Consider the following 15,386-nt stretch of genomic DNA (forward strand, 5'->3'; position numbering starts at 1 on the left):
ACACTATTAAAATGTAAAGAGAGAAAGCATGCCAGTTGAATTTGTATTAAAACACTAGAAAAACACCAGTAAAATGTAAAGAGAGAAAGCATGCCAGTCGAATATGGATGTAAAACACTATTAAAATGTATAGAGAGAAAGCATTCCAGTTAAATTTGTATGAAAACACTAGTAAAGTGTAAAGAGAGAAAGCATGCCAGTTGAATTTGTATGAAAAACACCAGTAAAATAAAAAGAGAGAAAGCATGCCAGTTGAATTTGTATGAAAAACACTAGTAAAGTGTAAAGAGAGAAAGCATGCCAGTTGAATTTGTATGAAAAACACCAGTAAAATAAAAAGAGAGAAAGCATGCCAGTTGAATTTGTATGAGAGCGCTTGAAAGAATTTGTTTCAAAGAGGAAACATAATGGTTTGTTAATGAATAAATGCATGGCTTGCGTGCGTTGTTAAATCATATGGCCAGTGTTTGTTTAATGAAGTGCAAAACTAATGAAGCGATAAATTCATTTGAAAACTAATTTTTTTAAATGAAATACAATTAACAAAGCGAAAAAAATTTCATGCGTATAGAAACAGCTGATTTTTTATTTTTTTAGTAAAAGTGTAAATAATCAATTTAAAATTATCTTGTGCTTGAAAATGTGATTTTATTTTATTGTCATAAATACATCATTGTTTGGTCTATCAAAAACAAAGCAAAAGTTCCAATGTCTCCATAAGTTTGCTTTCACGCACTACAATTGAACATATATGTAGCAATATGGGACCTATTGGTGTATTGATGATTTTGATAAGACTTCATATTCTCATTGTCTGGTTTTTTGTAGTTCTTGCCATTTTAAATTCGATGACCGATCATGCAGGCTATAGTTTTCCATTTTCACCCAATTCAGTTCGTTTCCAGGATTTGCATCATGGCAAATGAGTATTAAATAGAAAGGAAGAGTGAAAATGCAGTAAATCGCGGACATGAAAAAATTTTCCTTAATCTACCTCGCAGGTTTCATTACAATTTCGGTGTAATGGGTTGGCTCGATAAACTGCATGTTACCTATAAAGAAGACAAGGAAAACATGAAAAAAATTAAATAACAATAAAAAGAAAAATTAAAATCTTTGCATCCAAGCATAGGTAATCATTAATTTATCTATCTAAGCCATTAATAAGTTTACGTGGTACTATGGAAGATGGCAAAAATTTTTACTCCCCGTTATGTTACTTTTTGCATCCACCACCAAAAGATAGGATTATATTCATTTCGTCAAAAAGTTTGCAGCGACGACAGGGAAGCTTCTAATAGGAAGTTTCTGTCCGAAGGATGCGACACTCACACACAGAGTAACGAATAAAGCTTAAGGCTCGTAATCGGTTCACGTTTTTTTTTTTTGAAAAATTCAAATAAGCCAAAGATTGGTCGCCAAATGTCGTATTATTTTGCATTTTACAATATTTTTGACCGAATTATTGATTTAACCGTCCGTCTTTTATAATTTTAATCCGCAAATATTCTTCAAATAACAGCTGATTATTATTATGGTATTGCGCAACCAAATGAATTGTTTACATAGCGAGAATAAATAAATAAATAAATTGAGAATAACTCGGGGTGCGACTATATTGTTGAGTATAAATTGGGAATAATTCGGGATGCGACTAAATTGTTGAGTATAAATTGAGAATAATTCGGGGTGCAAATAAATTCTATGAAGCATAGAACGCAACTAAAATTAAATGAAGTTTGCAAGACCTTTGCAACATTTGTTTGCTACGCAGAAGAACAAAATGGTATGAAACAGTATAATGTAAAAGTTTTTCTCATATGAAACAGACCAAACTGTCAAAGGTTAACACTTATGCTTATTCCGCCCGCTTGATTTCAGGCTAAAAAAATTCTGCACAAGAAAGTAGACACCTTCAGATAATAAAAGAATACCAAAGTTCATCTTCATTCTATATGCGGTTGAACACAATCCGACAAACAAGGCAGCGCTTTATGAAATCAAACAAAATCATATGGTTAATATTTCAAGCACAATATGATTTTGAAATGTTCCTTTCCACTTTTATTAAAAACAAGGTAAATTGAAATTTAAGTGTATTATTTCTGTTTCTATAGGAAAATGATTTCTTTCACTTTATTAAATTCTCTTTTCAAAGAAATCTTTCGCTTTATTAATGTTCTAATCATACTTCACTTCTTTAAATTACGTGATTTTGATTTACTAAAGAAAGAAAACCATATGTTCAACTGATATTGTACAGTCAATCTTCAGGTATGTTTACATTACGATATCATGTTCCAAATTATTGTTTTAGAGGGTAAAACCACGTGAATAAATGGAAACTACTCTAAAAACCTCTCTTTGGTTTTTTTTCAAAAGTGCTTTGAAGAGCTTATAGAAAATCTCTTGGCCATTTAACATTTTAAAAAGGTAGAAACAAAAAAAGGGAGTCACTTTAATAATGTGGTAAATTATTGCGACGTGACCGCATGATGAGATATTACGGTATTGCCATTTGTTAAGATAATTGTCTTTTCGAAACATTTTCATACCGAATGGAAACAAAAACTAATAAAAAAATAAAAAAAAGTGAGGAACAACAGCGCTAATGAAACATTTAAGAATAGTTTTACTTAGAAACATGCAAATAATGAGAACAGATTCGAAGATCCAAGTAAATACCTTTATTTAAAGTATAGCTTGCAACCACAAAAGTATAGCTTGCGACCACAAAAGTATGGGGTTATTGTAGAAGTTCTTTGACCGAGTATCTGTAAGCAACGTAGGGTCGTGTCAACCTTTCGAAACAAAAATAGCAAAAGGTAAATAAAATTGACTGAATATCAACAATGCCGAAAATGAACGCTATATGTGTTAGGCTATATGTTCGTCTACGTTTAAACAAAGCCAGTCATATTTGCTTTGACTGTTCGTAAGCCATGCACCACGAAAGATTGCCGCTTTATTATTTTAATATAAATAGTCGCTGCGAAAGCAATGAAGAAAGTCATTAATTAAATTTAGCAAACAATTATGAACTTTCATCTTCTTGAGAACAAAAGTTATTAAACAAAAAATTTACGATATAACAAAATTACTTTCCTGTTCTTATAGATAACTTTAAGAGAGAATATCAAATCTAAAAATTATGGCACTTCCTTGTTGTTTGCCTATGCTTCTTCAACATTTTCTTTGTCGCCCTTTTTATCTCTACCATTCACTCACTTTCGACCAGATGAAAATGGAACACATTTGTCTTCTTTTCTTCAAGATTGCCATCTTGTAAACTTCACATTTATAATAAGTTCAACCTAAACCTCTTTTTAATACAAAATTATTTTTACTTATTACTTTAAACTGTGGTGGAGTGAGCAGCTTAACAATGTACAATTCCACTTAACATATTGGCCTTAAAATATTATGGCTGCAGCCTGTTATCTTAATAATGTCCTTATATATTTCCTGCAAATACTCACATTTTATTATCTGGACGTATAAACCACGCTTCTCATTGGCTTAGGCCACTGTAACGCAACATCCAAAAAAAAATCCAATATTCATTCAGACAATTAGTTTAATTGACTGACAGCCAATGTGTGAATAAATTGAAAAAGCAACTCTGAATTTGGAAGCAACTTAGATTAATTGAAAGAGCGAGTCTGCATTTGGTGACCACACGATGCTTTACAATATTTCCCTATATTTCGGATACGGAGGCAACCACTTGTATGATTGCAATAGCGACTCTGAATTTGGAAGCATCTGGGGAGTAATTAAATGAGGGAATCTGAAAACTACCTGTTTGATTCCAATTGCGACTTGGAATTTGGGTAATATATGACTTACTACTGAAAATTAGCAGAAAGTGTTCCCATTTTTCAGTCATTTCTGAAACGAGGCAAAGTCCAGAGTTTTGTGAGACGATACATAACGGACCATGAAAATTTTATTATAGACGACAATAATGTGAAATATAATAAAAAGTGGAGAAGGGTAGAAGCAGCACAAACGATAAAAAAGAGCTTGAACGTATGCTACGTAAAGCAGTGCATTTTTTTTGACGTTCGCTAATTTACTTACTCTCTCAAGCTGTGAAATTCGAAGTTCGCACAAACGGCATCGTTTACAAAGTAAAGAAATTCTTAGCATATCTTTCGGCTTAAAGTACTAACACGCCAGCATAACTCTAAATATTAAATATAATTAAACTATAACATCAATCAGAAAAGTGGTCATGCTGCCTTTGTTTCGAGTTGTAAAGTGACGTGCAAGTTGTGCTCCCTGGAGAGAATGCGCAGGACCCAACAAATGTCAATGAAAAGTAGCTGTAAATAAAGTATAAAAATTGGCAACTTGTTCATTAATGAATTTGAAACTTCTTCAAAATGGCTCAAAATAAACCAAATAAATTGGGCTTAGAAAGACAGTTAAATCCCAAGCTATACCGCACGTTAAGCAAAGGCTATAGTCAAAAATTATTGAAGCAATTAAATGAATTCCGTAAAAATGGACAGGTTGATGGGAGTCAAAAATCGATATTTTTAAAGACACTGCTTAACTTTCATTTTCTTTCAGTTCACTGACGTTGTGTTGATATGTGAAAATGCACGCATTCTGGCGCATCGAAATATATTAGCTGCTGCCAGCCCATATTTTATGGCCATGTTTAGTGGTAACTTTCCCGAAAGTCATCAACCGGAAATTAAGTTCGAAGAAATGGATGCTCAGTGCTTGCGAATGGCGATTGACTTTATTTATACCAGTCAACTGGATTTAACAGACGATTGCGTGCAACAAGTTTTGCAAACTGCCACTTTTTTGCAGTTGGAACATCTAGCAGATTTGTGCGCAGAATATATGACCAATCTGCTGGACGCCGAAAATTGTTTAGGTTTTAAGCAATTTGCTGAGAAACAAAACAACTATTTATTGCTAGAGTGTGCCAAGGAGTATATTATCGGTCATTTCTTAGAGGTGTTGCAATGTGAAGAATTTTTTGAGATGACCTACGAAGAGGTAAAGAACTCATTTCACATTTACGCGAATAAAAATTTGAAATATTGTTGGATTTTAGTTAGCGGCAATTTTAAGTTTAGATCAATTGTTCATGCATTCTGACGATAAAGTTCTTAAAGGTTTGGTTCGTTGGGCTGATTATCGTCCGGAGGAACGTTTTCATTGCCTTGGTCAATTGCTGAATTTTATACACCCAGCTTGTGTAAGTGCTACTGTTGCCCGATCCCTGACAGGCCTACGCCAAGAACCTTCCTGTTCGCAATGGTTGAGCGAAGTAGAGTGTTGTGAAGACAGTCGAGTGCCACGTATTTTCGTAATAGATAAGATGGGTCGCCGTTGCGATGCCTTTCGTTTTGACGCCGAATTTGCTAAATGCACTCCGATCAAAACTCCACCACGTGTAGGTTTCGCTTTAAGTTTGTCTGCTCACAAAAACATACTCTATATACAGGGTGGCAGCGTTGGAAATCACAGTAGTATACGGGATTCTTATTACTACAACATTTATCGCGACCAATGGTATGATTTAACACCTCTTCTCGTCGATCGTTCGCATCATCGTTCATTGATAGCGCATGACTGTCTATACGCTTTGGGTGGTCATACAGCTCAAGTCTGCACGGATACTGTCGAGTGTTTGAATTTGATAACTAACAAAGCCACGCACAGTAGTTGCATGCGTGAAAAAAGGAGCTCAATGGGTGCTGTAACCCTTGACAGTGTACTCTATGTGATGGGCGGAGAAAACGATGTTCGCAGCCTCCGTACTGCAGAACGTTATGACTCACGCGAAGGACGTTGGAAAGATTTGCCGCCAATGCGCGAAGTGAATAGTTTTTGTTGTAGTGCCGCCATTGGATATAACATTTATTGTTGCGAAGGTTTAGGAACTTGCATGGAACGTTTCGACATACGCACCCAACGTTGGGAAATTATTAATTTTTGGGAGGAGCGTGAATTTCATGAAATCTTTACCGTAGGCAGTAAACTGTACGGAACCTCCAGTGAGGCCGTCTTACGCTATGATTGGGATGCAAGTCGTTGGTTGAACGCCTACGAGTTCGGTTACTTACGTGATTGGGACACTGCTGTAGCTGTGGATATGTCAGACTGCAATCGATGAGGAGTAGATTAATACGAAAATTTGACAGCTACATGTTGAATCGAAAACTTCTTGATGTACAATGACCATAGTCTCGAGAGAAAAGATAATAAAAAAAAATATATTAATTTTTATTTTTCTGTGTGTATATTAAATAAAGAGAAAAATAAAAAAAAAAATATTTAATAATCTATCTTAGCTATGTAGTGGATAATACGAACTACAAATGAAGAGAGGGAAAATGCAAATTCAATTAATGGCGCTTTCGTTGGCGAAGTAGTCTAAGTTAATAAGACTTGTGCTTTATACGACAAAACTTTATTGTTTTCCCGATGTTTTTTAAGCTGCCATTCACGCGTCTCGACATTGGTTGCTAGTATTAATTTAATTCTTGCAATTTTTAAGTAAAATAAACTTTACAAGAATTGATAATGCAAAAAAAAAACATTTTACGTCGACTTCTTTGAAAAAATATATCGGTTTTCGCATGAACGCACCAATTACTGAATTTGGATGAAATTGGTTCATCGACCATTTCTTATCAAAACTTTGACTGCTTTTGAAAGCTTGAAATGAAGGCAGAAGTCTTGCGTATTGGTTTTTTTTAACCAATTTCAGATCCTTTGTTGTATGTCGGAATCATCGAGTTGGCCCGACTGTCTTCTGACAAATCCCTTCTTATAGTTTATTTACAATTAAACGTATATACAATTAGAAGTGCAATTTGGGTGTTGTAAAACAACGCAAATATTCTGAATTGCCTTCGTATACATATTTTATTTATTTTTTTTTTTTTGTTTGTATTTGATATGGATTGGACCTTTTAACTTAAATTTAGATCCATAATCCAGTAACTTTATAGAAATCCATTGATGATATTCAAAATTTCACGTGATGATGAAATATTGATGCTTTTTTACTAAATTTATTGATTTTTTGCTTTCTAGGTTATGTTTGACTCTTTATTGCTTTATTTCAATTGAGTAACACGCTGAAGGTGGTTGTATACACCTCAACGACAGCATGAAGACTCTATACATATTTTACAAGATGACAATTCCCTGTCTGCATTTGTAAACAACCGCCTGTTTAAATGAAAAAGTCAGTCTGTTTTGTAAACAGCTGTTGCATTAAAAAAACGACTAAGAATTTGGAGGCATCTGAGAGTAAGCGTATAAATTTAGTCGCATCTGAGCGTAAGCGTATAAAAAGTTACTCTGTATTTGTTTAGAATTGAGAATAATTCAAAGAGTCGGTCTGTTTTTTAAACAACCGTCCGTTTAATTGAAAAAGTCAGTCTGTATTTGTAAACAGCTGTTGCATTAAAAAATCGATTAAGAATTTGGAAGCATCTGGGCGTAAGTGTATAAAAAGTACAACTAAATAAAAAGAAGAAAGTTAATCGGATTTTACTTACCAAACATGTAAACTAACTATTATATCTAAATAAATGAAAAGCAATTATCAATAATCTATTATTATTATTATTTTAATTTTAGACTAATGAATTGAATTCTTAGACTAAAAAAAAGACATAATCTAATATAGGAAAGATGTGTAACAAACAAATTAGAAAATTGTATGTGTGTGTGTGTGCGTGTGTGTAAAAAGGAAACTTGTTTGCGAAATGAAGTAGAAATTTCAAAAGCAAAAATACGTTCTTCGCATCAAGCATGTATAAACACACAATTCTTTTTTTACACGGTTTTTTTTACGCGGCCTCTTTTTTTATCCTATTTCGTAATAGCACGATTCACCAATAACAAGAAATACAGGAATCTCTTTTTGTATCTTGTTTTTCCTTTAATTTTGACTTTACTAGCCGACTTCATCTACAACGGGAAATAGCTGAATTCCACGATCACTTTTTTGCTCTTGTTTTTCTGGTTGTACTTCAACTTGACCAGAACATCTTGTTATTCAGTATTTATTTTGCATCAGAGTGGTCAGTTGCAATAAACGATTTCGATAAAATTTCCAAAGGCTAGTCCATGTGCTCACCTGTTATCAAGTTCAATTTTTTTATGTTGCACCTTGGAATTTTCACTACACTTTAATTTTGTTTAAAACCGAATGTTTTTTTTTTTTATAATATGGATTTTGTTAGTGCTTTTTTTGCACGGTCTTTTGGGAAAATATTTCGATTTTCGAGTTTTTGTGTTTGACACGATTTATTTAAAGTTATAGAGCAAAACCCCAAATTTATCATAGTTCATATTTCATATTTTTTTAAATGATTTTTTTGCAAGCTTTTCTAAAGAAAGCGTCTACCGTGTAAAAAGAGTTACCTGTATATGGACACAATATTGCTTATATTGAGATTCTATCGTATCATAGGCATATCAATATATTATATAGGATATATATCACTTACACGACAATACTTATGATTAAAAGAGATTTCGTTTTTTGCTTTAGTTACATTAGATTTTGATTTTGAACAGCAGAGAAAGTAAGAATTACCTTTAAATGAAAATTTTCAGTTAAACGTTATTTTATATTGTGGGTACATTTGTTGGTACATATTGAAGAAAATCAGCCGGAAATTGTCCCTGGCGGCCATTTGATTCGCCAAATAATTAGGCTTCATTAATTTTATATAATGTAGTAACAATATCGTTTGCCTAACGCAATGAAATGAAAATCAATGTTTTTTTTTTCGTAAATCGATCAAGTTTTTACCTTCAATTCCAAGTCGCCTTCACCTCCCGCCGGAAAATGATATAAACATTTAACGTTTTGTAAATGATTAACATTACTAGGATAGGCGGAGTATGTAGATGTACTATTATTTGAAGATACTGTTGAAACATTTTTAGGTAATTCGGTCTTAGCAGTGAGTGGTATCATTATTTCAATGTGATTAATCGGAAATATACTTTCACAGCCGGCTCGTGTACGACCTCTTTACCAATCGGCACTGGTTTCTTCAAGTAAATAGATTTTCTCGTTTTCCTATAATACAAAAAAAAATTGTAATTAACTTAAACATGTATTAAAATATATGGATTTCTTACTCTAAAGCATAAGTCTCCCTCCTCGTTACTATCAAAGTCATACAAAGCTATACCGTAAGGTTGCTTTGAAGTAATAGTCGCACCTATTTCATTATTCGCACCGAGCAGAAGAGCACCAGCTTTCCCGGATATTACGTCTAATAGGGATACCGTTGGTTTTTATATGGCTGCTGTTGGTGGTGGTGGCGAGGGAGGACTTGTAAAATCATCACCGTACGTGGAGGAGGTGCTGTTATTAGATTTTTGAGTTGGTGAGTTTGGAGCTTTCGGTTTTTGAGATAATTTCGGCTTAATAATTGTGGGCATATTAGGAGCCGCCGTGGGTGGCACTAAACTTTCTCCATTACACAATGGATTGTCTTGGCTGTTGTGTATTCGGACGTTTATCGTATTGAGATTATGTACATGGGCAGTCCCAATACTACCGTAATCATTCTGTGTATTTACATCCGTACTGCCAAATGTCTTCCACAGATCTAAAGGTCTAGTAGTAATGGGTCGTGATCGTCCAGCCGCACCAAAATCATCCTCGAAAGCGCTTTCAGGCTTCGAAACGCTACCATTGTTGGGCGAACAGAAATTCGAATCCGAACTAAAACTGTCTACGCTCAAGCAATCGCTATTTGACTTTTGAGTAAATGTTGGTGAACTGAGCGGCGAATCGGAGCTTTTCAATTGAGGTTCTTGTTGCTGCGTCGAGTTTAAAGACACAGAGCATAAATTCGGTATAGTATTCCAAGCTGCATTCCCATTGCTGGTGGTGTGCAAAGTAATTGATTGTTGTTGCTGATGTGGCTTTTGTGCTAAGGTCGCAGTGCTATCGCAAGTTGCCGAATTGTATATCCGAGAAGCTGTGTTGACCGCAATTGCTTTGGACGCTTTTTTACGTTGGAAAATTTTACTGAGAATGTTAGTGAATTGCGGTATAGGTGGTGTGGGTGCTCTTGTCTTCGGATTTATCTTAGGCGGTGGCGGTCTCGGTGGTGCTTTTTACCTTTATTACCTGTCGAGTTTATTGTCTCTCCGTCTGTCAACAAATCGCATGTTGAATCACTCCAATTCGGGGCTGGTGTGTAACGGGCTTGAGGAAATTTGCTTGCCAAAGAATTGCTATTAATTGTGTCATTACCTGCGCTAACTGACGTTTCTATCGCTCCTGAACTTTTTGTTGGCGGAGGTAATTTAATAGTTAACTTTGGTACGGTAACATTATATTGTTGCGGTCGTTGGTTTAATTCTTGTTGTTGTTGCAGTAAACGTAATTGCTGCAGACTAATATTAGCATTGGCAGCCGCATTCTGTCCGCGCAAAGCAGGCGGTGCCGGTGCCGGTCGTGTTGGCATGGTCATGATTTTCCCCGTGTCAGTATAACAGAGTTATACAAAATTCTTTTCAGTATTGTATTAAAACTAAAAAGAAAGTAAAACATTATATTTATAATTACCGCACCCGTAAGATGGGGGCATACTCATTTTGTTTTTTTCCATAATGTAACACACAAAAGGAAGCTTCAGAGACACTATAAAATATATATATTCTTGATCAGCGTGAAATTCTGGATTGATTTAGCCACGTCGGTCCGTCTGTGTGGTGTTTGTCCACTCTCCTGATGGCAAAAATTAAGATATCGGCTTCAAATTCTATAGAAACATTGGAAGTTTCTGCACGCAGGTTGATATTGAAAATGGGGCCAAATTGGTCAGAGCAGAACAGCGCAGTCGACTGTAAACTGGATGCAACTCTGTTTTTTTTTAAGAAGAATATTTCAAATTTTGCTCGTTACTCGGAAATTATAAAAATTAGAAGGCTGAAATTTTCACATTTGCTTTGCGAGACATTTTACTCTCTAGGTCCATAAATGGAAACAATCGGCCATGCCCATAAAAAGTTACGAACAATTAAATTTTATTTTTTCACTTTTTTGAGATTTCATGCTTATTTATCGTAAGGCATATAGGTTGAACAGAAATTTACATTGACAAACATTAGACGAATAGAGAGATAGACAGGCTTCGATCAATTTAGATAATGATTCTGAATCGATCCGTATAATAAAAGATGGATCTATTTTAAGACCTTCGGCTTGTTGCATACGTGCGCATTAACTTAATATACATTGTACCACAGCTGGTGTAGGGTATAACAAAGTATAATATTTGCGTTCTATGATAAAAGTAAGTATTTTGTTTCGCAATCCGGTGTAGCATATTTAATGATCGTTCTACACCAGCTATAACGCTTTTACTTGTTTTATTAAAATAAAAATAAAAAAAAAACAAATTATAAAATAAGAAAAATGATTTTGAATTATGTTTCAAAAGTATCCCAAATTTGTTTTTAATTCATACAATTGCTATCTGATATGTACAATGCGCGATGTATATACCATAATGTATATATACCGACTAAATGAATCTTCACTTCATCTTGCAATCAAATATCGTACACAAGTTATTGTTTTTCTTGTTGTTTTAAAAATAATTGTGAAGCAAAAAAAAATAAAAAATAGAGAAGAGAGAAAATAGAAAGATTGCGCATACAAAAATGAAAATATGCGTCAACAAACACACTTTATGTGTTAAATATTCAGATTTTGAACAATAAAACAACAAAACGAAACGAAACGAGACGAGATGAAATAATAAAAACAAAAGCAACGATCAACCATAAATTGTATGCGAACCTTTTAACAATTAAATGTAGAAAGTTTTCGGTCTTTTTTTATGTGAACACATCTACGTCGTTTACACGCCCTTGCATAACAATAACCAGAAATGCAATCATGAACTCGGAGGCACTAACAAAAAAATTCTAATGAATCAATGTAAACAAAAAAAAAAAAAAAAAACCTCATTTCATTAATTACATTTTTTTCTAGCTCACTCTCTTTATACCTTACACCAAATCTTATATATTAAACTTGTGCGAATGTATACAACATCTAGAAGAACTTAAGTTAGTTTCAACTTTTGTTATGCCGATCAACTCAGAACTATTTTGGGAATCGATCTAAGCTTGTCTGTCCGTCCGACTGTCTATGTGATGTCTGAGATTGTGTCTTTGTGTTCAACCCACCCAATCAACTCATAGAACCATATTCTGATGCGACTTAAGCTTGTCTGTCTATCTGTTGGTCTATCCATTTAATGCCTGCTCGGCATTCTAGGTCACAATTTTTCTAATATTTTGACGAAATTTAGTAAGAAGACGTTGATTGGCTCAATAACGAACCCTGTAAAAATACTTTTACAAATAGTCCCCATATAACGCCTTACATACATACTCTCTGTTTTCGTCATATTAGTTTTGTGGCAACATAATGTTTAGCAGTCATACACGAAATGACTTAAGGTGAACTCAAATAGTTTAATTAGTAATATTTATTACTACATTTATTCACTTGTTTAAATGCATAGAAAAATTGTGCGCTTCTCAGATGTGTGGATAAGCAATAATCAGTATCAAATTGTGGTGACTTTGAGGATTAGGCTTACTGTCGCGTAGATAAATAAAGAAAACAAGTAAAAACGCTGGGATGTCCCACGAACCTAAATCACACTATAGTTCATATAACGACTTTTCGAAATAAGATTTTATATAGAAAGTTGTCGAAAAAGTGATCTGATCCGTACATTTACGCAAATTAAGACACGTGAGATTCACTCAACTGTAAATCACTAAAGTGTCTAAACTTCGCTTTAGTCTAGTCTTGTATTAAAGGACAGAGGCAGCTTTACATCGTTGCCATAGGCAGCTATTATTTCTCTACATAAAGTACAATTCTAACACTTTGCACACGGCTTTTTAGATAAAAGGAAAATCACTTAACCGCAATATCCGAAAAGGTTTAAAGTAAATTTAAAAATGAAGAAAGTCTTGATTTACAGTATCAAAAGCCTTAGTGAAGTCGATGTAAATAACGACAGTTTGCTGACCTTTCGAAATCCTCTCGAAGATATAAAATGACATTCTAAAAACGACAATTAAAATAATCACATAGAAACAAAAGTGATTCCAAGAACAATGTTGACCTTAAATTCACGCAATCTTCAAAACGGTACATTTTTCATACAACATCGAGAAATGGTTATATGCTTACCTAAACAGCGTAAAACATTAATGCCTATAAGCGGCGATCGTGGATTTCAATTTTTCATCTCAGACAGTCCAAGGACGGTTGCACTAAAGAAATACACCAGCTATAGGCCTTATCAGGACAAATGGACATATTCGCTACTGTGAGCATTATGCATTTTATTAGCTTTGAAAAAATTAAACTTCGACAAGTGATCGAAAACAATAATAATACTAATATGACCAAAAGATGATCTAGAGTAAGGACCTAATAAACCCAGACATAATCTTTGGAAAAGTCGAACAAAAACAGTGGGTTAACGCATAGGTGGCCTTAGATTCTTTTATTTGCTTGCAAAGGTCACATATAGAGCTATACAATTTTTAAAATATTTTCGGCCAATAGAAAATCCTTTTTAGACGATAAATTGGCTAAACCTCTATTGCCACTCAGTGTTTAATTAAGAAAAATACAACCCATAACTTCCAAAACTTTTGTATTTCAACCGCATCGTACTGGATTCGTTTGTAAATATAACCGTCATGAATAATTATGTGGGGTAAGTGTTTCAGATTAGCCTGCAATCCATATTTTAAAAAACATTGCGAGGATTGGAAAGTATAGGGATCAAATCAATTTCGATGGAATCGACCAATTTTTCTAAACACAAATTGTCCAAAAGTAAGTACTTCATTTTTTCCAAGTCTTCGGAATGAATGCGAAACACCGAATCAGATGTTTTTTCGGTGCTTAATTCAGAAATTGAAATTTTTCTTTAAGGGTAATGCTTGGAACTTTGCAATTTCAATGACCATCTAGTCAAAAGACCGTTTTGATATTTTGGGATATTTAGGGACACCAACCGCTTTAGGGAAGAGTGGTCTGTAATAACTTTAAACTTCATTTCTTCGTTTTTATTCTTTAAGCTAATATGAATCCTATTCCAAATTTTTCATACATTACATTGCATAGAAAATGGACTACTGAAATCTCTGTGTAGATTATGTAATAGCGGCGCAGAACAGAGGAGGTGGAGGTGCTCTTCAAAGATCTCAGAAACAATTAGCTAGTGATTTATGCTAAAGAAAAAATACTTGACGGGGAAGATGAAGCGGAGTCATTCCATTGTTTAATCGGCAAATGGTTTGGGCGGGTTGCATAACCCAAACTTGATTGTCACAAATTGATATAATGAGCGACCAGGCACCATAAGGGCAGTTTCCTTTTTTTTTCTTCGCCTAAAGGTATCTGTTAAAAGGCATCCTTTAGGTCAAGGTTTGGAATGAAATTGCTCTTTGATAATCTTCTCAATAACCTGTCAATCAATGGTAAAGGATAAGCGTCTTTTATCGTAACGCTTTTTACTTTTCGGGCTCCTAAGCACAAATGATGATTAAAGTAATATTCATCTATAACTCCTAAAGAAAGCATTCTCTCAATTTCAGCGAACAGAAATGTTTATTGACGCAGTAATAATAATGAAAATTTGATTGGATAGATATGTACGCATATATCTCATATCGTACCTTACACTCGATTTCCTATACCAACATCTCCGCTAAATTGAATTAAAAGATTCCAAACATTTTTGATAGTGTCTTGATGTCGATGCATCCAACATACCTGTCGGGGGTTGATTAGAGCAAACTTATTATGGCAAACAAATCAAAACCAATAGCACTTATCTCTAAAAGACCTAGTTCATCTAATCTCAAGTATATCACGTTTGGTCGAGGGCCGCTTTCCATTGATTTAACTATCGAATATCTCGGACATCCTGTGGAAGAAAGATAGTTCACGATATTCACCGATCATAAACCACTCGTATTAAATTCGAAAGCTAACCATAGCGTAAAACAAACGAAGCGTCTTGAAAATATAGCACGGTTCACTACTAATACTCAATGCATTAAAAGTGAATCCTATATGATAGCGGACCCTTTGTCTAGAGATTTCGAAATTAAGATTTTGAGTAACACAATTGAACACATCTGGAATCGAGACCGACAAACGATTAATATCTCACGGATACTTTAGGGTACGCATGAGAAACCAAATCAATATATGGGCAAGCCAACGTATTTCATGTATATGCAAGTGGAATGTATTCTAATCATAATTTTCACGGCACATAAACATATCGGTAAACAAAATCGAAATTCCCAAATCGAAA

At 34.2% G+C, this 15,386-nt stretch overlaps 1 protein-coding gene and 1 pseudogene across 3 annotated transcripts; one reads left to right on the plus strand and one right to left on the minus strand.

Moving 5' to 3' along the window:
- The first annotated feature begins 2,208 nt into the window (after positions 1–2,208).
- Positions 2,209–6,408, plus strand: LOC119642655 (kelch-like protein 28). Of its 3 annotated transcripts, none has more exons than XM_038041883.1 (3): positions 2,209–2,274; positions 4,579–5,019; positions 5,078–6,408. In XM_038041883.1, exons 2-3 carry the CDS (start codon positions 4,660–4,662, stop codon positions 6,140–6,142), a joined length of 1,425 nt encoding a protein of 474 aa, XP_037897811.1. In that variant the 5' UTR covers positions 2,209–2,274; positions 4,579–4,659; the 3' UTR covers positions 6,143–6,408. The 3 variants fall into 3 exon arrangements, with proteins under 3 accessions (XP_037897811.1, XP_037897809.1, XP_037897810.1); XM_038041881.1 differs by lacking the exon at positions 2,209–2,274 and adding an exon at positions 3,847–4,517; XM_038041882.1 differs by lacking the exon at positions 2,209–2,274 and adding an exon at positions 3,850–4,324.
- A 1,870-nt stretch (positions 6,409–8,278) lies between these two features.
- LOC119642657 lies at positions 8,279–10,935 on the minus strand (annotated as a pseudogene).
- Between the last annotated feature and the right edge of the window lie 4,451 nt (positions 10,936–15,386).

The sequence above is a fragment of the Glossina fuscipes genome, unplaced genomic scaffold (assembly GCF_014805625.2).
Source record: "Glossina fuscipes isolate IAEA_lab_2018 unplaced genomic scaffold, Yale_Gfus_2 238, whole genome shotgun sequence".
In the NCBI taxonomy this organism is placed as follows: domain Eukaryota; kingdom Metazoa; phylum Arthropoda; class Insecta; order Diptera; family Glossinidae; genus Glossina; species Glossina fuscipes.

What these genes read in the sequence shown, in the direction of transcription:
- LOC119642655 (XM_038041881.1), top strand. Translation starts at nt 4,389, where the DNA reads ATGGCTCAAAATAAACCAAATAAATTGGGCTTAGAAAGACAGTTAAAT. An exon ending in AATTCCGTAAAAATGGACAG is followed by an intron (nt 4,518 to 4,578) that starts GTTGATGGGAGT and finishes ATTTTCTTTCAG; the next exon opens with TTCACTGACGTTGTGTTGAT. An exon ending in TTGAGATGACCTACGAAGAG is followed by an intron (nt 5,020 to 5,077) that starts GTAAAGAACTCA and finishes GTTGGATTTTAG; the next exon opens with TTAGCGGCAATTTTAAGTTT.